The sequence below is a fragment of the Trachinotus anak genome, unplaced genomic scaffold (assembly GCF_046630095.1).
Source record: "Trachinotus anak isolate AG129_WGS33_773 ecotype Australia unplaced genomic scaffold, CSIRO_AGI_Tana_v1 ptg000001l, whole genome shotgun sequence".
Taxonomy (NCBI): domain Eukaryota; kingdom Metazoa; phylum Chordata; class Actinopteri; order Carangiformes; family Carangidae; genus Trachinotus; species Trachinotus anak.
In genome coordinates, this window is record NW_027273852.1 from 5,185,001 (window position 1) to 5,211,284 (window position 26,284).

Consider the following 26,284-nt stretch of genomic DNA (forward strand, 5'->3'; position numbering starts at 1 on the left):
CAAATACAAACAGACACAACAGAGTGCACATGGTGGCCACGCTCTCGAGATTAACCTTTATCCTCCCTGATGAGACCTATTGTCTTTACCTGGAGCACTCTGCATTTGACACAATATGGACACCATACTGAAACAATAGTAACCTTTTTTTCTGCTCACTTTGAGACAAAGTGTCAGGAGTTTCTTTAGGTAGGGTTAAAGCTGTGCTCCTCACCTTCAGGTCAAGCTGGGTCAATCCACACAAAAAGCATCCAATTTACACCTAAAGGTTGCTGCAAGGCATTTCAGTATCTGTGCTACAAGTGTTGTGTTTCTCCAGGTTGCATTTTCCGAGCACTGGTTGAGGGTAGACACATGCAAAACAAAGAAGAATAATTGGTCTGAGACAATTTAAGTGTTCACTTTACTTTCCCATTGCTTCTACAACACAATCCTGCAATCAGGGAGAGGGACGGAGAGATAGCAAGGGGAGAGGAGGGGATCGGGTTTCTCAGCCGCTCCGTACCCTAATCCTGGATTTGGAAACGGGATGAGAAGAACTCAGGTAAGGACAAACACAAGTAATAACAGCACGGACATGGGATTGGTAGGTGGGGGTGAGCAGCTCGATAGGAAACAGGGGGCCTCATAGGTTGAGAGAGGGGTGGTTAGTTGTACATGGGTGGGATATAAATACCTGCAATAGACAAGGGCAGCAAATAGCTGAGGGTATGACAGACTGGCTTAACTGCATATCTACCAGAGAAAGGAGACAGGGAGATGCATGGAACAGGCCCTAATGAGAGAAATCTCAGTAGGTGAGAAACATCTTTGAGCAGATATGCCAGCGATAGCAACCTGAAGCTCATCACTATTCATCTTTGAGAATCTTAGCTTAAGGTAGAGTCATGCCAAAAACTGTGAGTTCAAACTGAAGTGTGGACATCCATTTCTCTCTGAGAAAAAAAAAAACCTGTCACAGTTTTCTACCTGCATAGTAATAAGAGACTAAAGAGAGAAGTATGCTTTACTGAGCCAGAGAGAAAAGGACAAAGCAAGACGACGATACAAGGGGTGAAAGAAGACAAGACGTGGCCAGACAGAGACGAGGCAGAACAAGGGAAGGCCAAAGAAGAAGAGACAAAAGACAAAGTAAGACGACCCATAACAAGACACAAGAAAGGACGGCGAGGAAACAGCTTTCAACTTGAAAAGACAAAGGACGAGCAAAGCAGCAATGGGAGATAAGACCAAATAAAGCAAGAGAAGGCAAGCGAAGACAGGAAATCATTCAAGGGAACACATCAAACTTCAGTGTACCATTGGGATCAGTTGAGTGTGAGAGGCCAGGAAAGAATGGCAAGTCAGGCGTTCAGCACTGACTCTTTCACCCCACTGGCAGGAGATTCAGCCTTGCCAATCCTCATGCACCACGCCTCTACCAGTGACTGCCTGCCAGCCACTTCCTATGCACACAGCATGGTTTCTGCAGGTAAGCAGGGCTCTGGGGGCCTTCTGTCTTGTAATTTCAAGCATATGAGCTACTTTTGAATAATTTGTTCTGCACAAAATTAGGCCTAGGGGAGAATGGGAACTCACAGTTTCTTAATGATATGGACCACATCCCATATATTGTTGTCATGATGTTAGATCCTTGTTGCAGGAAGACGGGCCTCTAGCAATTACCTCAGTCTAAGAAAGGGTATTGGTATTGTCCCTTTTCTTGCTATGACAGAGCATGGATTAGTGCTGTGCAGGGATTTGCTTGTACTGATAGCGAGCACACTATTGATTATATAGGAAGTCTTTTGGGAGCCGCAGGTGAATCGTGTACAAGTTGCTACAAGTTGCTCCTATAATCAGACCTATAATTGACCTGTTGATGCCTCCTTATCAGTCATGCTGTCAGGCAATGAGGAGGATGAATTGAATTGAGAAATACATTTATTCAAATCTAATCCAAATTATGTTAATGCATCTAATCAGATGGGTTGGCCCAGCTGTCTCTACTCAGTGGATAATTACCTCTAGGACATGTTATCAGTATGACAAAATCCCCAAGGTCTTTTTCTCCGTGGAGCATTGTGGAGAAAACTTCCTGGAGATTTTAGTGCCAGCTGATTGTTGGTGCTCAGAATGGACTGGATTAGATCATGCCGAACATCCGTCACACACTACATCTAGATTATACTGTATTTGTGTGCTGTCTTCCAATGAGACTATAAGCAGGACATGTAATGTGGCCTTCTAAGACATATAACAATTGTAATAATGAAATAAGTAAAATTCACAATTACAGCAGGATTGGTGCAGTATTTTCACTGTTTTTTTAAGGCAGCCTCATAATCGTTGGTCGAATCATAATACATGACAGGAAAACACAGAAACTGTCTGTACCAGCACAGAGAGCATCTCAGCTACACCAGCATGAATGCATTAGGGCTTGGAGAGAAGACCAAGCTGCATAAAAAGATGAATACATGAATAATTATGTAATTAGCAGAGGACACGACCAGAGCAACATTCAACTATATTTAAATACACTTAGCAGAGAGGAGCATTCTCAATGCCTCTTGCAAAGCAGAGTCTTTAAAGAGAAGTCATCCTCTAGATGAGAATTGGAGTCGTAATGAATTGAACACTTAAAAACCATCTCCGGTACTTCTGTGCTCTTTATAGGTTTATGTTAAAACAGGGCTGCACTGAGATCCATTTCCACAATAAACAACATTTCTGCTCAAGTTGAATTCTGCTCTGTCTGCACGAGCATGTGACTGACATACCAGTATAATATTGGCCATGTTGAAAACTGAGATATTAGCCATGATTGTCATCTTTCTCTCTCTTTCTGTCTGATATGATGAAGCCCAGTAAAGACATTCTTTGTCATTATTGGGCTTTTAAGGTAAAGTTTTTGTGTGTTTCAGAACATTCATGTCACACTTCCATGGACAATTCCTTAAAAACCCACTCGTTCTAAAAATAATTAAAACAAAATGTATCATCTTATGTCAATATACAGTGTAACAGCAGCTATCAGCAGTTCCAATTTAAAAACATAATAGTCTGGATCATAGCGTGCTGATCTTTCGTCATCTGCTCAGACTGTAACCACATTTGTCCCCATCAGTATCATCTGGTCTGTCCCTGGGTCAGACCTCCAAGCGCTCCCACATGCACCTGTCCACCTCCTCCCTCGGCAACGCTCTTGGCAACAGCCCCCCGAGCCTACACTACCCAGTCACCCCCTGTCACTACAGCAACCAGCAGGCCACCTATGGCATGATGACAGGTGAGTAGCAGTGGTGGTATTTGTGACAACAGAGACAACAAAGCTGTGATAAATTTAGTAGTGTACCAATTAGTTGATTTATTGGGTAAATGATCGACAAAATGTATCAAGCAAAAGTGATAAATATTCTCTGTATATTTTTGAATATATTGAGGTGTTGGGCCATTTGCCAGACAAAACAATCAATCTGACACTGTCACTTTGGATTCTGGGAAAATTCTCATTTTTCAGACATCTTATAAACTTATTGTTAGATTATAGACTAATTATTATCAATGAAAAATAATAAAAAGTAAAAAGATTACAGATGATTAAAAAGTGTTAGTTTATAGCCCTAGATTATTCTAACTGTTGCTGATGAAAATGGTCCTTAGCAGCAGTTGCAGTGCTGATATTAAATAATGATGCTGATGATGACTCATGGTCGGGATAATGATTAATCTGATGATGGAATAACGTAGATGATTATGTTGAGGACAGTGACTTAATCGATATGGACTTGCAGTGATTATGGTGATGTTCAGGATGCACTGAAGCCAAGTCTAAAAATCCACAGTCTGACTTTGGTAATTACTTGGTGTCAGAAATGGCCTTTATCTGGACACAATCTGCAAAATACTGGAAAACAAAACTTTGTTTGACAGAACTGGACACAGTTCACATTGAAATGCGTGGAGACGTCAGTATGGTCAGACTCCTTGTTTGAGTCTGTGGTGTTGAGTCAAATATCCTTTGAAGATGTAACGGTGTTGTACTAACAACACTGTGTGTGAAGATTATTGACATTATTGACATTGGTAATTATGATGATAACCCCCCCCCCCCCCCCCCCGTCACTCTCTCTCTCTCTCTCTCTCTCTTTCCTCTCTCTCTTTCCCTCTCTTCCTCTCTCTCTCTCTCTCTCTTCTCTCTCTCCTCTCTCTCTCTCTCTCTCTCTCTTTGTAGCTCAGGAGATGCTTTCTGCCAGCATTTCTCAGACTCGTATCCTGCAAACCTGCGGTGTCCCTCACCCTAATATGGTGAGCGGTGCAAACCCATTGCAAGGTAATGGGCATGTACACACACACACACACACACACACACTCCTGGCCTGCAGTTAAACCCAGAAAATTGAGCTGACAATTTGTTTATTCTCCATTTAATTTTAAATCTGCTACCAGTTAAAATCAATTTCAGACTTGATTACATTGCCTAACGCTTGAGCTCTTTAGCGCACTTGTTAAACATAACTGTCAAAGGCGACTTGCCACTTCCTCCCCCGCCTGTGGAGAGAGCAAAAACACAAGCAAAAACATGAATAGAGAAGGAGCTAGGTGAAAACTGTCTCAAACAATGGTATTGGTGTTAAGAGATTTGTTATTTTTTCATGGCACAAGGAGACAAATTTCACACTGAAGCTAATGTGCAGGAGCAATATTGTGCATTGAATTTATTGTCCTAACTACACAGTCGTTACTGACTGAAGTGGGTGCTGATGTTGTGCACCTTGTTAGGAAGAATGGTGCTGGAACTTATTTTAAATCATTCTCGTGGACAAAGTCAATCAATGTTCAATGTTCCACAAACACAGACCTAAAGAAACACCCAGTCATATCCAACACATAGATTCAGACAGGATTTTCCTGCACAAGTCTCCTGCATAATTCAATCTGAATAATTCAAAAATAATGACAAAAGAAAGAATGAAAAAGAAAGAATTAAGTCACAAATAATCTTTCAAGGTCTAAAGTAGATCTAAAGTATCTAAAGTAGGTCTAAAGAATTTAACTTTTATATAACGATTGCAGTTTCATGTGATTTAAGTGAGTGGGAGCAAACACAGACCACAAAGAATATGACCTTAAATGTAACCGTGGTTGCACAGAACAAATTAAAATTGCGTCTTCTAACAGAAAGCACTGGTTAAAAGTTGGATTCTAACCACTCAAGCGGAGACACAGTGACACTGACCCACTCCTCTAAATGGTCTAATAAAATTGTATGGGCTGTGGTGTCGAAGGCTGTGCTGAAATATGTTAGGATTAAAATAAGACAGGAGCTCATATTTTCTTCCATCAACAGATCGTGTGTCACTTTAATGAACTCACTGTCTGCACTGTCGAAGGGCAGATTGAAGGTATAACAAATATTACTGGCAGTCAGCTTGAGTGAGAGCTTTTGTAGCTTTTGTCAACAACCTTGGAAAAGAATGTGAAAAGAATGTGGGAAGACAATTGTTTAAGACAAAGGGATGTTGCTTAGCTCAAAATAAGGGAAGTACTAACAATTAGAAGACTGACAAACCAACTGTATTAAATTAAAAAAATATATCCTGGATGAATTTAGTGGGAGGCATCTGAAGTGTGCAAACAGTGGAATTCATGTGAGAAACTGCCTCCAGTAAATCACTTGTTCAGAGTGGTCAGCAGCAACAGCTCTCAGCAGGATATCTGAGACGCACATTTGAGCAGAAATAAAGCTAATAGCATGAAACAGAAATGATCAGAGCTGAGGTTAGAGAAGAAATTGGCCCTTACTTTTTTAAGTGCTGCGCTAATGTATTTTTTAGGTTAAAAATCAATCAAATGATTAAGTGTTATGTGGGTTCATGTTGCTCAGTGACCCTGCAGAGAGTTATCACCTCTGCAGTTCCTCTCAGCTATTTGGAGCTTTTTCCTCTTAACATGTTTTCAGCCCCAGGAGGCAGCACATAGTGGAGAATTTAGCAGCTGAACAGGCCTGATATTTCCACACTGGTTGGTGAAGACCAAGACAGAGCTAAAATGAAAATGAATATAGATTTACATTACATCAGGCGCCCAGAAACATGACTCTAGATGAATGTTATTGTCTCTCCCTATCTGCTGGATGTGTAAATAAATTGCTGTATTTGTATTTGCTCAGCATAAAGCTGCTCACCCTGCTGGACTCTTTGGGTGGTGCACATGTATAGCAGCTGTAGGGTCCATGTGCTTGTACACAAAGGCTTGTGATGTGCTCTCACAAATCCACTGAGCCCACTTGTGTTTTGAAAGTGGCTCGCCGCCCAGTCTCCATAGCACAGAAACAACTGCTGTGGGCACCACAGCATAATTGTCGAGAACATTTCCAGCATGGTGAGGAATACAGGATGCCTCAAGCTGAATCATCCAGGACCTAAAGAGACTGCTGTTGTCCTCAGAGGTGAGGGGTTTTGCCCTAATTTCCTAATGGTAAACAAATAAGGTGCAGGGATTTTAACAGGGTGCCCACTTTTTTCTCATGCTGATGATAACAGTAGAATCTTAACTGGCAGCAAGCCAATAAGCTTTATGAAAAAGGTTTAAAATGATAGGCAATTGCAGAAAGGAAGACATACTGTATACTATACTTGGATTTTACCTCCTAGCCTTAAAAATAGATTTCAGAAGAAGGTGTCCAGCCTCTCCCCCACACCTTCAGTACAAGAAAAATCACTGATGCATACCATAGAATCTGCCACCTTGTTCTCCAGCTGCTGTTGCATAGGTTCGACTGAACAATTCAGCAGGTCAATGGCAGCATCCTTTTCTTTATTCCACTTTGGAAGCCCAACCATTTTGTTCAGGGGGATTGAGAGGGTTATTATTGGATTCAGTAGGGCCTATTTCTGCCACAGTATTCCTCCAGAGAGAGTTCAGAATGGCTAAAACACTGCTGTTGTCAGGCAATATTTACCTCCTGTATACCGGAGTCTCAGATGAAGCTTTTGTTGCAGCATTGTCATCTCAGGCTCAGTAGAAAAGATGTGGCTGTGTGCTACATGGTCAGTTTAAATGGAGCAAGCAGTCGAAGGGTTGTGGCTCATCCTCATTGGCTGAGTAGACGAATAGATAAGTCATTGCTCTGAGCAAAGTCAGTGAGGGGCTAAGATGAAACCTGCGTGAATGTCGATTAGTTGAGCCACTATGTAAGTACCAATTTCACTCTGAATATTTACCATTACTGATATAGATACAACTGACGAAACATTGGAAATACCAGGACAAAAACTACATCATCCAAAATGCCCACATATTTAAGTTAACACCTCTCTAAAAGACTTTCAATAAAAGCTGAACATTATGACCATCATATAGGTAAGACTTATTGCAGGACTGTTGTATTAGACTTCAGTTGTTTTGGCTAGGTGTACCTAATAAACTTGCAACCGAGTGCACATCCACTGTACAGAACTTTTGTCCTTTATAGTGTCTTTGATAAATAAGATATTACAAAAACATCAGCATATTGTAATTTTTCATTTGATTGGTTGAAACTTAGACAAGAGATGCTTTTTATCGCATTAGTTCAGTTATCACAGTTGCATAATACAGTTTGCACTGCTACCCGACTAACACAAGAGGGGAGTGTTGCATTGTTTATTATGGACAGACTCTCAGACAGATTAATACTGTGAAGAGCATGTGATCTTCATGACAGAGATCATGGACCTGCTGTCGGCCTTTTATTACACACTAGGTGTTGCCTGCCATCTGGTCATATATGATGACTATGATGTAATGTGATTAATTACAAATTTAATAATGAAATTATTCACTGCAGTTCTTTGTTTCCACTGCAGCTGTGTGGAGCAGTGATGCAATGGAGGAGGATCATATTCCAAATTACAATTAGTCATCCAGCCATCTGGTATTCTGGCAGTAATCTGTCATTAATACTAACAAAAGGAACAAACTAGTGACTAACAGCAACAGCAACAGCTCCACTGCAGCAAACCACTTAACATTAAGAGCCACCTGTAGAAATAATGAAGAATCTTGAATGTCATGGTTTTAGCCTATTGCGTTTTACGTAACTATTATGAATATGTTTCAAAAGATTGTGCACATGTTTATTTTTACTGAATACAGACCTTTCTAAGAACAAGTATGAGAAGTACTCAGCTTTGTGTGGCAACACTGAAGCCAAGGACAAGAAGAGAGACAAGCAATAAGTAAGAACAGAGGCTGGTTAAGTTGTGGGTAAACTGGAATATATTATGTTAATGAACAAGGAAGTGAATGGCCATGAAAACACAGTGTTTAAGCACTAATATCAGATACAAGCTCTTTCAGACCTTTCAGACTCATGTCATTGTTTTTAGCAGTGACTGGAGCTTCCTCCGATTTTACCCAAGTGTGAAAATTAGATTTCATTCCTTACAACATACTTTTCTTCACACATCAGTGGTAGTGCCTGTACCTGTCTGGCTGTAGATGTACCAGTGACAGCATCCTCTATTTGACTGGAGACTGCTACACGGTCTACTTGAGGTTTTGCAAAACTGACAAAATTAAAAATTAAAAAATAAGACAAATCAAGAAAAAACGATCTGAATAGGCTTCAGCCTTCATTTCAAGAGGGGGGGGGGATGGTCATATTGTCACACTTATTCAAAACAATATACTGCCTATCATGGCAAAGTGATGAGCAAACAAACAGGCAGTTTTTATTCCCAGCAGTTCAGTGCGTCTCACAGGAGCATGTCAAAACTTTTTGTTTGCTGTCGAGATAAAGGCTCTCAGGATACATGTGGGAATAACACCCTTCTCACAGTCTGAGGGTCTCCCTTGTGTCTCTTACCGACTAATTTTCCTCTCTCAAGTTTTCTCTCTGTCTCTCTCTCGCTCTCTTTCTCCAGGGTCTCTTACTCCTTGCTTGTACAAGTTTCCTGATCATGGTCTAAGTAGTGGTTCTTGTGCATTAAGCCACGGTTTCTCTTCGCTGCCCTCGGCTCTCCTCTCAACTGATGAGGCCCCTGGGGGCCCCAGTGTCGGAGAGATGAAAACCGACGCTCAGAGGAAGAGCATGCGAGACCCCGAAGATGCCCCTGCCATGGACTCCCCACAGATACGAGAGCTGGAGATGTTTGCCAATGACTTTAAAATACGCAGGATCAAACTTGGTGAGCTTGATTTAAGAAGAACTTAAAATTATCACCATCCAACTGCACCAGTTAGACCCCACACCACAAATGCCTCTGTGTTTGCACACACCTAGCTACTTCCCTGCCCAGTGTATTCAAGAAAGTATTTCTGTTCCATTGTGACCTCTAGGCTACACGCAGACTAACGTAGGAGAGGCTCTTGCTGCAGTGCACGGCTCAGAGTTCAGCCAGACCACGATCTGCCGCTTTGAAAATTTACAGCTGAGCTTTAAGAACGCCTGCAAACTCAAGGCTATTCTGGCGAAATGGCTGAACGAAGCTGAGCTGGCTGGTGGTGAGTAACATGCATAACACACATCCACTCCACTCCATCAAACCTCCATTTAGAGCATTTATTTCATTGTAATCTTTACTTGCCTTATCTCAATATGGTCGAACTGATTTTTGTGATAAGATCAATGAGACATGGGCTTTCTTTGCATGATTATGAAGTTGTACATCATGTAAGACATTGGTTCCCAACCTTATTGCCTCATGAATCCTTGAAATGAACCAATATCTACTCACGACTTCTCATTGAGCTGTAAGCTGTTTCAAAGTTGAGAGTGATTTTCTTTCCTCAGATTGTTTTATTTGAATAATCCTTGGAGGTCTGAAGAGGTAAAACTAGACAGGATTTCACAAAGAAGACGCAGAGATTGAAGTATGAGATGTTCATATTTCTTTGTAATTGAAGTATGTTCCCTTCCCTCTCACACCAAGAAGGTCAAGGGAACATCACAGAACAGTCTGACAGCTGAGATGTCTGATTTTTAAAGAGCTGACATTTATATTTGTTGTAAAGGTCGTAGAGAAGTCATAGTTTGTCTTGTGTTGACACTTATACAAACAGTTGATCTGGCAATAAATCCCAGGCCCAGTAGGTTAGATTAGGTTAGTTCCTGTTCTCTACGGGGACACTAAACGTACAACTTTCTTTTCTTTCCTGCAGCCTTGTACAACGATAAAATAGGAATGAATGAGCGAAAGAGAAAACGGAGAACGACTATCAGGTATGTGTTGCAAGGACTAAACATACAAAACATATCATACATCTAAATTTATAATCTCTCTTCCCGTGTCCTCTCTGTCTCTTGTTCCACACCGCAGCCTGGGAGCTAAAGAGGCTCTGGAGCGCAGCTTTGTGGAGAAAAGTAAGCCATCTTCTCAAGAAATAGCCCGGATAGCCAAAGGCCTCCATCTGGAGAAGGAGGTGGTCAGAGTCTGGTTCTGCAACCGACGGCAAAGGGAGAAACGGGTTAAAACAAGCCTCAACCTCAGCTCCTGTTTGGCCAAGATCAGTCCAAACTGCATAGCACAGATGAGTAAAACACAAAGGCCAATGACGTAATTTAAGGTTCAGATAGAGGGAGTCTGTTCACAGATAGAGGATCCTTCGTGGACACTGTTAGTGAAAATGTGTTAATTCAAATCATTCCAGTGTGAAGTGGGAGAATTTTACTAAACGGGAAATAGAAAAGGCTTGTTATAAAAAACGTCCATCTCCCTGCAGTAAGCATCTGCTGACGCACTTAAAACTATTTCACTAATTTAACAGTCAGATGAGAATTTATAACCATCAGCCTGACAAAAAAACATATAAAAATAACACTTCAACACAATTTCACTATAACAACATGAGTCATTGTCAGGAGCAAATGTCTTTTTAATTTGTGCAGACATCTATTACTGCAGTATTCTAAACGCCATTTTTATATTGTTTTTCTTATTATTTACTGTAATAGAAATTTTTCTTTGCAGTTTTTTAACCTGCATATGTCCCAGAAAAGTTCTATTAAAAAACATACCATATATAAACGTCAAAGAGCAACCAAGCCAATTTTTTTTTTTTTTTTTTTTTTTTTTTTGAAGTTGTAACTGTGAAAATAAAATGCAGGTTTAATGCTGCAGCTCCCAGTCCTGACATTTAGATGTACTGAATCCTGGCTGTGCCTTGTTTGCTACATGAATACTGAAAGTATATTAACCACAGAGAGCAGATATAATTTAGATTGCAGATGAGGACTCCTATCGATCAGCCCTGTGCCTTTCTAAAAACAGACCTTAGCAATACCGCCCCCAGGAGAAAGAATTTTATTATTGATGCTAGATTCACATCTGTATTTAACAGCAGACTCTTTGTGCCATAAGTTGTATGTGTTTGTGCATTAGAACTGATGCCTCTGTGTCCTCTTCTTAACTACCTGTGACTGTCTTGTGAAAAATGTTTGATGATGAGTTATTTAAATAAATATATGCTCAGAACATTAATATATTTAAAGTTTCACAACAACCTATTTATTTGAGATCTAATATATGATGCTGATCTACTTACAAACTCTTTGATTGATGCTTTGAAGTCAGGGACATGTGAAACTTTTTGTCATTTTTGTCAAATGGATCTGAGCTCTGCCGTTTCCGGGTTGTAAGATAGAATTTCATTTTTCATATTTGTTGATGTTGATGCTTTTGTTGTTGCTGCCTTGACAAAGTGTCATACCAAGAAGAACACGAGCCAGTCACGACTCTGACCTGGTTTGGGATGACTGATGTGGGACGTCTTAGTAAAGTGAAGAAACAAGCTAACACCTAACACCAGACCGAATCTGGGCCTTGATTTTCAGCTCATATCAGGTATCATTAACAGGTGTCTGGAAGAGCTGAAAGAACGAATGAATGAAAATATGTCACATAAGAATGTCAGACAGATACAAAGTGCCTTTATTTAACTTGATTGAAAATATAAATATGCCTAAGACATATCTGGTTAATGCAAAATTTTGCACTAACAAATTGCCTCAGCTACTGAAAGGTAAATCAGTTCAACTCATGCCTGCCAAAAAATAAATCCTGTTTTATGATGACCTCCATGTGCCATCTCTCATTTATACTGATGTCATTATATTACACTATGAATATATACACGAGGAGAGAGAGTCAGTTCAGGGGTACATCATGAACTGTACAATTCATGAGGGTGTCACTGGGGATTCATGAATAAAGCCAGAAGACACTTTAATTCAGAAACAAGCAGTTCCCTCTGTGATTCATGTACAGCTGTGTAACTGGAGTGTTGTCAGGGGAAATAAATGCAGCAGGGTTGTAGATTGCATTGCACATTTTTGAAGCTGCACAGAAAGTCATAGTACAGTCATGATAAAGCTACTGAGAAACTTGTTAGTTCCGGTGCCACTGAGGCCCAAAGCTTTAATACTACTATTCCTGGAAGTTACACCTCTTCAATTCCAAATGTACTCTTGGTATTTTTCTTCAGTTGTTATGTATCCAGAGAACATTGTACATATATCACTTCATTATTTAATTTTAACAAGATGGCAACAACTAATCACAATTTTTCATACATCTGAATGTATACTGTATACTGTGCATGATGCATTATTACATTCTGCAGAAGTAATTTTTTTTGCATGATATGAAAATGTATATGTAGACTCATTATAATGCAATTTAACTGCACACTGATTTTAAAGGTCCCCTATTTTGCACTTTCCCTCTGTTTTATTTGAAGTGTTGATATCCATAAGAAGATATATTTGTGGTTTTAAGTACCAAAAACCATCTCACTGTAGCTTTACATCTCTCTCAGGCTTCTCTCTGGAGCACGAGTAACAACAGGTTGGTAAGCCAATCAGAAGAGGCTCTGAGTCTCTCTTCTGATTGGACTGTTTTCTGAGTGATTAAAAAAAGAGAGAAACAAACTCCTGCAAGGTTGGATAATGGGTTCTGGTGGGGCAGGCTGGAGTGTGTAGACTGATTCGTTGTGACATCAAAGTTACAGAGGTCCTGATAGCTTAGTGTGTGAATACTGGCTGTGTGCATTTCTCTGCGGACTGATCGCTTTGATACTTTCACAATATTAATACAGCTGCTAGACCTGCTTTATAATAAATAAATAAAAAATGGAAATGTCACTTCATAAAATAGGAGACCTTTAAAAGTCTAAAGTCTGCACTGTTTCTATTTGGGCATGTTTCAAGGGTCTGCAGTTCATAAGGATATGATTGCGACTCAATGGGTGTCTGGAAAGGGTAAATAAAATATAACATATGTGAACATTAAAAAGAAAACAGCATTAATGCAAAAACATTAAGTGTAGATAATTTGTAGTTCAGGTGGCATGGTCCTTTAAAATGAGAGGCTCATAAAATTCTACAATCACCACATTGTACCTGAAGAAACTTTATTCCTTATAAAAGCCATAAACCCTTTACAGAGTCACTTTACAATGACAAGGAAGGAAACAAAGATGAGTATACATACTGTACATCTTTTCAAAAGGAAGAACTTCCAAATTGGACAGTACTCAATGTCAAAATCTGTTTCCGCTCACAATATCACAAGAGAGTGTTAAATGGTAGAGGTAAGAATGATTTACAAACAAAAAAAAACATGAATTGTCAAATGAGCATGTCAGATACATGCCTGGAAACAATTTGAATTTATTTTAGCAATGGGCATCAGTGTGGAAACAAAAGGCCAGAGAAAGATAAAGACTGCATTAATATGAGCAGATGTCCTTGTCGTTGTCATCGAGCCTGAAGCTGGCTGACATTAACAGATAACTGTATAAAGGAATCTGCTTCAGCTCTGAACAGGAGAAAACGTCTCTTGGATCACAGTGTCATTTAGGCAAACACTTCCATCATTTTGTCGCAGTGGTGTAGTGTGTGTGTGTGTCCATTTGTGAGTGAGGCAGCTTAAAACAACAAATGACAGTAACTGCACAGCAGCTGAAAGAGAAGAGGGACTGCAGGACCAGTGCCATCCTACAATCACTGTGTAAATCCCAAGTCCAAATGTATAAAATACACAATCAGATAGCAAGCAACAACCAAGAAGCCAAAAAAAAACAAACTCATTTGATTACTCAGCAGTATCAAACAATCAATTAAAAACTCTTTAATATGCCAGTCTTTCATTAGTCCTAATTTGTGTTTGGTTAAGTTTTGTCCCACAATCTATAAAGCATTGGACCTTCGATGGTGCTAATTAGATGCTAGCCAGTTTGCCTTCAGATCAATCTGTCTCATCATCTCATGCAAGTAACAGCCCTAACCTTGCCCAAAGGCATCAACGTCAGTTACTTATTCACACACGTCTGTCTTCACTACCTAGATTTTATCAATCATGATAATTAACTTGACCAGTTTGTTATCTGTGGTAACAGTTATCCACTCTGTGATGATGTATTTTCTTCCTTTCACTTGCACGGTGAAGTAACTGTGTGTCCTATCTCTGATGCTCTAATGATGACAAAGGATTAACAGCATTTTACCCACAAAATAACAGAAAACTTGTCCAGGAGATGTTTTAATGAGGATAGTTTGCCTAAGAGAGAATGTAAATCAGACGGGTTTTAAACAAACAAATGGCAACAAAGACAGCAGGTTAATAGTGTGAGTAGGAGAAATACAACTTCCATCTGCTTACTGACAACCACTAAGCTCTTTTTAATGGCCGTGTACCGTCCATCAGTCATGGAAAAGCTGATAGATTACATGACTAACTCACGTTTGACCAAGACAGCAGATGGGAAACAGATAAATCCCAGGTCACAAGTACCCTGTAGCCCTTATAAAGAGAGAGATGGGTGGTAAACAACAGTGTAGGTGGTTCCTCAGGTCAAGCATCTATTCTTGGTCCACCTTCAGGCTGTGGCCACTCTGATGTCATGATAAATATTCTTGTTTCGCATAAATAGATCAGATGTTGTGCCTCCATGATCTGTACCTGCTGAAGAATGTGAGAATAAGTGTGTGTTAATGTACATCTTCATGTGTGTGTGTGTGTGTGTGTGTGTGTGTGTGTGTGTGTGTGTGTGTGTTTGTTGGAGTGCACCCTTTGTTACACCTGTAGCATTAGAACCATGGCAGAGTCTGTATAAATCAGTATTAATGTTGCACTGGTTCTTAATGTGAACATTAATACAAAGATGACAATTAGTCCACTCCCAGAGCTCGGAGCTGTCTCTCGATCTCGTCGTCGGAGATGGTGGCTTGTTTGGAGGAGGCGGCGCCAGGGACACTCTTCCCTGCAGCTGGAGCTCTCACCATCTGGAAAAGGCACATGGGCAGACAAATCCCATTAGCAGGCACACTCAACTCAAACTTAACACAAAGCTGGGTACTTGTTGTAAGATTGCCTGCTGTGCACAGCTGTGTACTGCCTCTGCAAAGCCAAATCTAAACAACCTGGTCAGACTGATCATAATTACTATCAATTATACTGGAAAATTGTTAGTTTTAGTCCATGTAACAATTCATACTGCATAACTAATGTGTGATGTCCCTTCAAATTTCTATAACTGACCTAAACTTTAATGCAAGTGGGCGTCAGTTAAACAAAAATTATTCTTACAATGAATTCCTTTGCAAGAAAAAACAGGGTTAAGACTTAACCTTTCAACTTCTTCAACATCTTTAATCTCTTCTTTAAAAAGATTTGCTGGTAAATAGTAAACAGCCAAGTATTTTTTGTGCTGCAATAATCCTGCACTTACCACCAAAGGGCATAATCAAATTTAAACTATTATAAAATGACCTTTGGATTTGCTGAAAAACTGTAGTGGTTTCTCTGTATTTGTTGTTTTCGACTCTTAAAAACATGATACATTAAAGGATAGTTAAAAAAAACAACAACAACAAAAAAAAAAAAAAACACATGCTTGCTTATTTGCTTATGTTAGTTTCTTCCAAACTGCCATAGTTAATGAGTCTTGTAACTTCATTTCAGCTTGAGGCCTGGTTGAGAAAGCCTTTATGGTTGTGCTTTTCTAAGAAAATGCATGATACAATATCTTCTCTGTCTTTTATTGTGATTGAGCAGGAAATAATTACCATCCCCAAATACAAAAACAGTTTTTATGAACGCTGACTGTTTGTTCTCTCCAGCTGCTTGCTCGTTTATTGGACAATTTGTGGGTTTGTGTGTTGTGTTTTGAGAGGTAATAACTCATGGGGCCCCCCAGGGGGAGCCAGACACACAGCAGATGGTCAGCCTGGCAGCAACACACACTACAGTGCGAGAAGAGCTGAAGGCTAGCCCCACCATGTGGCAGCTGGAATACATTTTAACGGTCAAGTAAAAGACATGTGGAGTGCTTATTGTTCAGTTCATGTTGCTTGGGGATGTGCAACCCATTTTACATCTGTAAAATATGTGGTAGTGGTGGTGGTGGGGGGGTTAACTTGGAAGTCTCTCTCTCTCTGTCATTTTAAATTTCTTACCTTTCCTGAGATCTCAATGCCGATTTCATCCAGAACCTGGTTGACAATGTCCTGGGATTCTTCTTCATCCCCGGACTCATCAAAGATCTCATCCAAAGTGTCATTGACTGGATGGATAGTGAGGCAGGGAGGGAAGAGATGAGGATAGACATAAGGTCAATGAAGTGCAAGTCAAACACATTGATTTTCAGTCACAGTCTGGATTTTAGGGTGAGGCAGCTCTTAGCATTTTTTTAAAATGACATTTCATTTTCATACATTCTAACTAGTAAATATATGTATTTATGGATAGTTATGTGTTGGCATTTATACTAAAAATTCAAAAAGTTGTTCTATATATACTGTCATCAAAATCCTGATTGTAACACATCACTCCTCACACCCTTCAGACAGATCCTAACAATCTGGTTTTGGCAAGCCTGTAAATACCAGAGCTCCTTCTGTGTGTGTGCATGTGTGTATCATGTGTCCTTACTCATGTCCTCGGTCATGCCCATCTTCATGTTCTCCTTCTGGAAGTCCTGCATCGTCTTCAGGGTCTTCTGTGGATCCATCTTTTTATTCACTGCTTGCATTGTCTGTTGACACAATAAAAGACACTTAGAGAATTAATCTGAAGGTTTTTAGCTGCTGCTGAGGAGAAACAACACATCGTAAGAACTGCTCGAGAGCAAAGAAACAAATCAAAGTTGTGTGTTGCGAATAAACAAAACCTCACATCATGCTGGAATTTGTGGGACCTGTTGGTTCCTATACAGTTGAGGAGGGTAATACAGTATGTGCGAAAAAATTAACTTCAGCTAAATTTAAAGTTTGATTAATATGGTCTTCATATAGAGGACTTTTATTCTTACAAAAATAGCCAAGTTCAATTACCTTTTATACAGACATGGCAGTTTCAATTCCAGATGATTTCCACATTTACAAATCAGTGTCCCAAGGAATAATTAGCTTAAATTAGCTTAACTTGCTCTGTATTTATTAGCGCATTTGGATATTATAAATACTACAACAACACAGCACAGACTACCTCACAAATTATTCATCTCCTTCCTTCCTGTGAAAGATCAGCACAAACATGGCCTACTTTCACAGCTGAGCCACACACATCAGAGAAGATACTGTACATCCCTGTCACCGTTTTACTGGAGTTGACATAGTGCTCTACATCAAGCTAACCTATGGCTTCCAACACTGTGGGTGGAAAGTGATGAAGCTTTTCTTGTTTCCAGGAAAAACACGCTGGTCTGTGTATGAACAAGTTTTGCAAACATCCAATCTAAAACAATTAACACAATTTCTCTCACAGAAACCCACCCACCTCTTCACACTCCATTTAACTGAAGCCTAATTATATTTGGCCCGCCTGTGTTTGCTAAGCCTGACTCTGTATAGTACATCGCTCCTGGCCAATTACTACCTTTCACACTTCATTAATAACAATGCGACAAGACTCAGTTTTAGACATGAACAGATCCCACATTAATACTTTAATAACAACACTAAAATATTGATACAAGTGAACACTGAAACTAGTTTGTGTTCAAAACAGAAACTCACCTAAGTTGTGAAGTGAATATAGAGGATATCAAATGGTTATTTAAATATTGAAATTATAATTCAGGTCATTTGAGGTGGGGTTGTGTGAGGTACTTATACATAGTCAGTGTATTTACCTGCAGTGGATCTGAGTAAGCGTCCTCCAGTTTGGAGAAGCAGCCAGGAGTACTGGCACAGAAGCTCAGCGATGTGCTACTGTGGACGGGCCAGGGGCTAAAATGTGTGTGGTACAGTGCACGGTGTAAGTGCGCTTATGAGCAGGAATACAGCAGTTCAATGGTTCACAAAATGCAGAGCCAAAGGGAAGGACTGTTTTATGGCAAGATAAAGCGGTGAAAATATTCAATTTTGAGCATGCACTTTAACTGATACTGGCTTTTGTCTGTGGGCTTTTTTTAAAGTGGCAAAAACACGTCTTTGTGACTGGCCCCGTCCACAGCAACACAACGTTCACTCAGCTTCTGTGTCAGCACTGGCTGCTTCTCCAAACTGGGAGGGTGCCAATCCAAATCTACTACAGGTGATACACTCACTATGTTGAAGTACCTCACACAGCATCATGTCAAATAACTAGAATTGTCCCCTTAATGTAACTTTGGGCGAACCATTATAACAAAGGAATTCTAGCGGCCCAGTTTTAATATATCAATCTGTAAGGTCCGCGTGGTCGGCATGGAGCAAAAAAAAAAAGAAAATGAAAATGAAGACATATAAACAATAAACTCAGGAATGTGCAGGTATTGCTTTACACAACGGGTTGTCTTTTAACACATACACATATTAATAATTAGTATTTCCTGCTTGTTAACAGTGCAGCACTTTCTTCTTACAAACTGATGTAAACAACATGTCATTTTTATACCTGACCTCAGACCAGTTGAAGAGAATGACAGGGCCTAGGAATTTTACCTTGGCTGTGGTGGACATGGCACCGGCCATCTTCATTTGGGAGTTCATGACCTTGGTCTGCGTAGACATGGAGGTGACCTTAGAGCTGACAGCGTATGTCCGGTTCTTCTGCTTCCTCAGCTGGACCAGCTGCTTGGCGAGGATCTTACATGCCTCGCGGTTACCACTCTTTGCCATTTTCTTGATCTCTGCCTCCTGGAGAGGGAAAGATTAGGATGTGAGCACTAGGTACACTGATACTGAAAAGACTTACATGTTTGGTTGGAATTTTGGAAAACTTCATGGAACTTCTCCAATTTTCCATCTTTTTCAGCAACATGACATGTTGAACTGTGTCAAAAGAAACACTGAGATCTTAGAGAATCAGTATGGATGAAGGATAAAGCTTTTTACACATCTTTTTACACAAACTTCTATTTTTAATAGTATATCAGTCCATACTGACTCTGAGAGAAAGTATATTGTGGCCTTCCCATACAGTTCTCATGTAGTTTAAAATGTTTCTAGTCCACTCATCATCAATCAGAATATCTTCTTCTTACACACTTTGTATGTATGCATACATATGTATTGATAAACAAACATATCCAGAATAAACCCAAGAGACCAATGTGTTCGCAAATATAGACATAGTAAACACAGTTGTCCGGATTAAATGTTACTCACTGGCAAGCAAATACATGCTTTTAGCTTTGGTAAACATCAGAAAATACACTGATGCCCACAAGGATCCTGTGTGTGGGCATGAATGTGTGTGAGAATCCCAAGAGAGAAGAGTGGAGCTCCAGGTTACAGTAAGCTAGCCAGGCCTCTAAGCACTGCTACATACAACAGCTCCAACATGCCTTGTTTATTTCTGGTGTGTGTGTTGAAAGCATCCTCTTCAGGAAATAATAATCAATTATTAATGGTTGAAAGTGCAAAAGCAATAGACATTCTGGCTCCCTGTCCCTTACATGTACACACACACACACACACACACACACACACACACACACACACACACACACACACACACACACACACACACACACACACACACACAGAACAGGTGCATTTGTCTCAGTCTGTATTTTGTCTGCTTGCATTGAGAAAAAAAATCTAATTAATGCCAAGGAGAGAAAAAATTTAAGCTGTGTGAGGAAAAAAAGGTACAAAGTGACAATAATAATGTCAACTGCACTGTCATCTGAAAAACCATGAATGCATTAACAGGGAAAAGACAGAGATGAGAGCGGAGGGACTGCCGCTGATGTGAAGCTTATAATGCCTTATTTACTGCTTTGTCAGAAAAGGAGGGAGGAGGTGGGGGGGGGGCGGCGAAGGTTGAAGAGTGCTCTCCTACGAAACAATGCAGCAAACAACTGGGCGGCTGTTCGGCTTTGCCTGGTGGTAACTAGGGACCTGCATGGGGCAAAACGGTGAAAGCATCTTGTGTCTTTTCAATGCACCTTTGTTTCTGGAAGCCAAATTTCAAACTATTCACTATGTTGTCTGCATGGTCCAAAACTTTACCTAAAATCAGATTAACAACCAAGATAAAATAAAACAAATGAGATATTCTATTGACCCCAGCTAGGCAGCTACTGAAACATGTTGAATTGACAGAACAGAAAAAAGTATCTAACCGTTAAACCACATCAAGTACAACTGTGATTAATAAAACACATGTAATGGAAACCTTCATGCATTATGAAAAGGCCCAACTTTTTAAGGCGTTACATTCAAATTTAATAATGGACATTAATTCTTTTACCCAGCTGGCAGAGAACTTATGTATGTCCTAATTTCCTGAATGTGGACCTTCATGACAGGTTTCTTTCTCTTTCCCATTTTCTTTCTAATTTATGAAGTCCTATAAAAACACATGGAAAATGAACAATTTGACTTCAAAAGTACTTGGATCTTTAGGGGATAATCTCTGCTCCGTGCCATTGTTATGCAGTGTGCACTTGTGAATGTGTGAATGTGTGCATACACTCACTGACAGCACGCGTGGTGGGGGGCAACAGACAGTCATGATTGTGCTAAACTGCAAATTTAGGTCATTTCCATTTCTTAACAAAAGTATCTTTTATTCAGAACGTGTAACAAAGCTTTAAAAAACTAGACTAATTAGCGGAAAGCATTAATGAGGAATAAAAATGTGGTTCCCCAAGGAGGTAATTATGTCCTGTATGATATTTACTTAATACAACAGAGGGGAGAGGCCACAGCTGGCTTCTTTCATCTTTCAGAGAGGGGAAATGTGTGCGTCTGCGAATATAGCCTTATTGTGTATGAGTGTGTGCGTAAGACAGAGAGGTCTCAGTTGCCTGAAGCAAAGCCACTATACCAGATCTACCTTGTCTATTTATTTAGAGCCATTAGCCAATCAGGTTCAATCCCAGATTGCAGGAAATGGATGTAGTGCATCTATGTTGGGAGAGCAGGGGGTCTTAATAGAGCATTGATGCAATACGTAGAAATATATGGAAGATGCCTTGTGTAAGGATATTTTGTTCCCAAAATGCGGTGTGTGTGTGTGTGTGTGTGTGTGTGTTCCCACCATTTGTTTCTCTTGTTTCTCCAGCGCTGCTCTGTCCCTGGTGATCTGTCTCTGAGTGCCACGCAATTCCTTAGACTGCTCCTTTATTATGTCTTTAGAGAGAGAGAGAGAGAGAGAGAGAGAGAGAGAGAGAGAGAGAGAGAGAGAGAGAGAGAGAGAGAGAGAGAGAGAGAGAGAGAGAGAGAGAGAGAGAGAGAGAGAGAGAGAGAGAGAGAGAGAGAGAGAGAGGGGGGAAAAGAGCTGTTAATACTTTGTAAAATCTTAAAAATCTGTACACTCAACCTTTTTCTCAATACCAAAATGCAAATGATGAATGAACTTCTACTCCTATGTACATGTTTCACATCACGTGTATTTTCACAAGAAAATCAAATTAAAACACTTTGGCTTTGTCAAAATTCCCCCTTTTCACCCATGCCCTTAGTTTGTGGTGAAAAAAAACACACCACTATCTAGAGTGCTGGTAAGACAGTCCCAGTCTTAAAATTTGGTATCACTCATGACTTGCATAGCCGACATAATCAGAAGCTGACAGCTGAACAAAGAGTGCATATAAAGACCAGCAGGAAGAATGTGGAGCACCATCTTTTGCTCTTCCACTATGTGATTTAAAGGCAAAGCCTCTACAGTTTCTTTTTTGCCAGGTATTTTCAGTGTGCAACATGTGCAGTGGTGAAATATGGACAGCTGAAGAGCAGTTAGAAAGGGCAGGGTCTAGGTCAGCTGCATGGGAGAAATCTAAAACATCTATTCAGTGCCTCAACTCACATTCAGTGCCTCAACCACATGCACATAAAATACCACAGAGTAATCAGCGGCACATTGAGAACGCACTCTGACACTGCCAACTGTGGAAGTGCCTGGACACCTCACACCAATAATGAGTCAGCTCTGACCCACCCATAAAAACACAAAGTGGTGTCATGTGAGATAATGTATGACCCTGACGTCACTCAATTAATCTGTGTCTATCACACAGGCACACTTTCAGGACATTGAGAAAGAAAACAAATACAGTTGCAGCTATACATATTTTAACACTTAATAAATACAGTAGATTCAGACTGGATGCTTCTGGATCTTCAAATATACAGTGTATACATCTACGTTGGGGTCCAAAAGTCTGAGACCACTTACCCATTCAAGTGAAAGCTTAAGCATTAAATGAAGTGACAATGCAGAGTGACTTAATACAGAAATAAATTAATTAATGAAGGCAAGTTAAATCAGTTTTATTTATGTAGCCCGAAATCACAAATAACAAATTTACAATCTACACTGCACACGCCACCCTCTATCCTTGATCCTCATTGGCAATAATGCAAAAATACCCCCAAACAAAACCTTTAACATGGAGAAAAAAAAAAAAGAAAGAAACCTCAGAAAAAACAACAGAGGAGGGGTCCCTCTTCCAGGTCATACAGCCATACAAAAGATGTACACAATTACAGAACAACTGATTCTGGTCCTTTGGGAAGACATGCAGAGTTAAACGTTTTATTGGGTAAATAAATAAATAAAAGTAGGCACTGAGGAAGACATTTCCAGACAATTGATTCAGCTCTATATAAGATGCTATACAATAGGAAATATCCCTTTTTGGAAAAAAAAAAATAAACACTGCCAAAAAATACTTATTCTTTTTGAAAAGTTCAGCAATCATGAACTCGGTCAAGACACGTCACTGCGTTGGACCACTTGTGAGGAGCACACATGTATACGTATAAGGTGACGTGCCGCCAACGTCTCAAAGTGGGAGGGATATCATCCTACAAATATGTGTGATCTAGCCGACCCCCCCTCTTCATTCGCCAAATAACCAGAAACCTCTTCAACCACCTCAATCAGGGCAACGACGAAAAAAAATAACTACGTCCAGGGAGCGAGGGATGAGAGAAATTAAGAAAATGAGAGGATGGGGGACTGCAGAACGTCACAGCTGGGAAGACTTGACAGTGGCTTGGCATGGAGGCGGAGGTAAGACAGCGCAGTAAGTACAGTATGCAGATAATCGGTATGAAACTGGGATGACAATGATGGGAGGAGTAGGTAGGCGGTGCTGTGAAAAGATGTACCTTTACCAACAGATCCTATTTTTAAACCTGCAGATAATATACTTTTATCTGCAATATCTTTTTACAGAACTCTACACACAAATAAGTTGAGGTGGGGTCTAGAAGGGGTGAAGTTTAGTCTACCCTCCCTCTGGAAACCCAGTCCCGTGAGTGAATATAATCAGTAACTGAAATAGAATAATTGATTTGATTCATTAAATTTGATCAAAGAGAGGCAGAGGGTTTTCCATTTTGACCTTGTGAGGCTGATTACCTAGCCCGAAGAAAAATACTTAAATGTTCAGATTGAGAGGCTTTACAGAATTTTGACACCTGTGCATTTCAGACTAAAATTAGCATATCCAACATGACAGCCCTGACATTACACAATTTTATCACACCATAACAGATTAAAATGTGGTTGTTGTTTTTTTTCACAGCACAGCAAGGCAGTTGCTTTAGAGTCAAGGTGTCAAGCACAAATTTATGTTTAATCAGTGTTTTACTAAGAAACACAATGAGTGGCTAAGGGACTGCTCTGAATAAATAAAAACCAATGATATAAGGTTAACACAAATGTTAGATCTGCTGATGACTGTCTGGCATTACATATTCAACGTTTCTTTTATGATAACTGGGGCAAATTTTCCGATTTCTATTCAGTCACTGGAGAACAATCACGTAACCTTAGCTCTAGTTTAGCTAAAAAAAAATAGGAAGACACCGCCTTCCTGTATGGACCTCAGGTTAACACACAGCTAACGATTACATTTCCATCAGCAATATTGTTGTTCTGAGTTGCACCGTAATCCAGCCTTATACAACAGGAACAGTTTCTCCTGAGCTACATTAAGCCTGGTTTCAGACTTCGGCCAACACTGTAACTTGTGACTCAGGCCGAGAACAGGTTTAACAGGTTTAATGTGGAAAGCTAATTTAAGATGGAACTACACAGCCGGGCTAAAAACAAGTTAGCTAGCCTTTTTTTACACAGAGCAAACTTACCATCGACAGTCTTCTTCTTGAAAAGGGAAGCCATGTCGCTGCTTTGTATCAACTTAAATACCAAATACAAACCCTGTACTGATATATAGTGTATTTCCTAACGTTAAAACCGCCGTTTAGCCGTCCGACCGGGGCGGTAGGTCAGTTTAGCAGCCTCGGTTTCCTGGTTGACTTTTCTGTTGCCGGAGTTCCTCCCTCAGCTGACTGACTCAACCGCTCCGTGTGACGTCACGGCGGGACTCTCATGCCACCTTCACTTGTACCTCGTAAAATACCCATTCACTATCAGAAAACTGCTGGCAGACGTGAACAGCAACATGTGTCGCGTCTATGTTTTATTGGACACCAAGTAAACTATAAAAAGCCGGACAATGGTAACTCTACTGTCTGCCATTACATGGCCGACAGTGCATGAAATGTGTCCATACAGTTTATATGATAAAAATAGGCGCATTATGCATCATAGTCTATGGTTATGATATTTCAAACCCAATAGTAGCTGCGCTGGTGATCCATCATATGAAAAAATAATATAATGCAGGCATTAGCAAAGAGAGTAGTGACAAGCACAGAGACACTGGTAAAGAAGCTATAACAAAATAATATAATGTAACTAGATTTGTTTAAATGAAATTGTGTTGAGATGTAAGTCCATTATTTTGGGTTACTGTTGTCCATTGAATCTTGACTTCCAATATTCCATACAGTCCTTGAAGGCAGCATAAAGGCAGAAAAAAAACTGTTAATAAAATGTTCATTGGAAACAAAGACGCAATATTTCTGCTTAATGATAAGGTTAAGCAAGCAAATGAAGTCATGTTGACGTGTGGGTCACTTGTCATTTACAGTCTGCATGAATTTTACTTTTCACATCTACATGATGTTTAATCCAACTGATGTTTTAATTGGTTTTCCCTTCTGTTTCGTCTTTCAAATGGGTTTTTGCATGTTGTGTGCGTGTGTACATGGCATGCAATATGCATCTTAGTATCAGTGCATACCCTGGTCATAGCACACATGTAGAAATATCATGAGGAAACAATCCACAGAGAGTGATACTGTCAATAAATTCACCCCCATGGCTCAAAGTATCATAAATTCTGTTCTCAATCTCATTCCTTGCCTCTTTATCTCCAGGAGAGAGGGCTTCCTTACACTGCATCATGTATTCATATATTCCTATTGTTTTATTTCATATTAATGCTGAGAGCAACTTTATGTGGGGTGATGAGACTCTTGAACCATAACCAACTCAATTTAGTGCATGTGTGTGTCTGTTCCGTGGGTGGTTGTGGGAGGTAGCAGAGAGGGGGCAAGGTGGGAGGGGGGTATCTGAGCCCAGAAATAGTGAGAGATTCCAAGTTAGGGATGGGGCGGAGGAGAGAGGGGTGACTTTGAGGAGAAGGAGAGGAGGATGGGTAGCCCTTAGCACTTTTCTCTATCTCCAAGGAGGTGTGCGTATGTGTGTGAGTGTGTGTGCAGATACTCGCCCGTACGCATCGGCATGTCGTCCTGGGGCGTTGTTCTTGTTAAGGTTATTAGGGAAGATGTTTGACGCTAATCAGTGGAGGACTACAGGGACCCCCACTAAACGGCCTCATCATCAGAGGGCCCCAGTGGTGATAAATCTCGCCCCAGGCACCCAGAGGGCCTGTAGGTACCAAGCCTGAATCTGTCTATGGTTTTGCTGTTACACCATAGCAGCATGTAAATCAATGCTTGGGGATCAAATATGGTCATTTTTCTACCTCTGATCAGGAAGGCTTTAACATGAGTTTATTTTTT

At 40.2% G+C, this 26,284-nt stretch overlaps 2 protein-coding genes and 1 long non-coding RNA gene across 4 annotated transcripts in view; 1 reads left to right on the forward strand and 2 right to left on the reverse strand.

Annotated features, from left to right (window-relative positions):
• The window catches only part of LOC139637056 (uncharacterized), a 1,753-nt gene extending 1,449 nt beyond the window's left edge, over positions 1–304 (reverse strand). The window contains exon 1 of the long non-coding RNA XR_011694524.1: positions 215–304. This is a non-coding gene — a long non-coding RNA (uncharacterized lncRNA). The remainder of the gene's footprint in view (positions 1–214) is intronic.
• The window catches only part of pou1f1 (POU class 1 homeobox 1), a 16,459-nt gene extending 4,419 nt beyond the window's left edge, over positions 1–12,040 (forward strand). The window contains exons 3-9 of one of the 2 annotated variants that reach the window (XM_071505365.1): positions 444–544; positions 3,110–3,271; positions 4,217–4,315; positions 8,892–9,155; positions 9,307–9,471; positions 10,129–10,189; positions 10,287–12,040. In XM_071505365.1, coding sequence (XP_071361466.1) covers positions 3,154–3,271; positions 4,217–4,315; positions 8,892–9,155; positions 9,307–9,471; positions 10,129–10,189; positions 10,287–10,527 — 948 coding nt within the window. In that variant the 5' untranslated portion in view covers positions 444–544; positions 3,110–3,153 and the 3' untranslated portion in view covers positions 10,528–12,040. The other variant, XM_071505282.1, reaches the window with a different exon arrangement.
• Positions 12,041–13,360: 1,320 nt separating this feature from the next.
• chmp2ba (charged multivesicular body protein 2Ba) lies at positions 13,361–24,706 on the reverse strand. Its single transcript, XM_071505468.1, has 6 exons — positions 24,500–24,706; positions 21,441–21,532; positions 18,893–19,087; positions 16,899–17,001; positions 16,424–16,530; positions 13,361–15,250 (listed from the first exon to the last, which is right to left on the reverse strand). Exons 1-6 carry the CDS (start codon positions 24,531–24,533, stop codon positions 15,137–15,139), a joined length of 645 nt encoding a protein of 214 aa, XP_071361569.1. The 5' UTR covers positions 24,534–24,706; the 3' UTR covers positions 13,361–15,136.
• Positions 24,707–26,284: the final 1,578 nt, after the last annotated feature.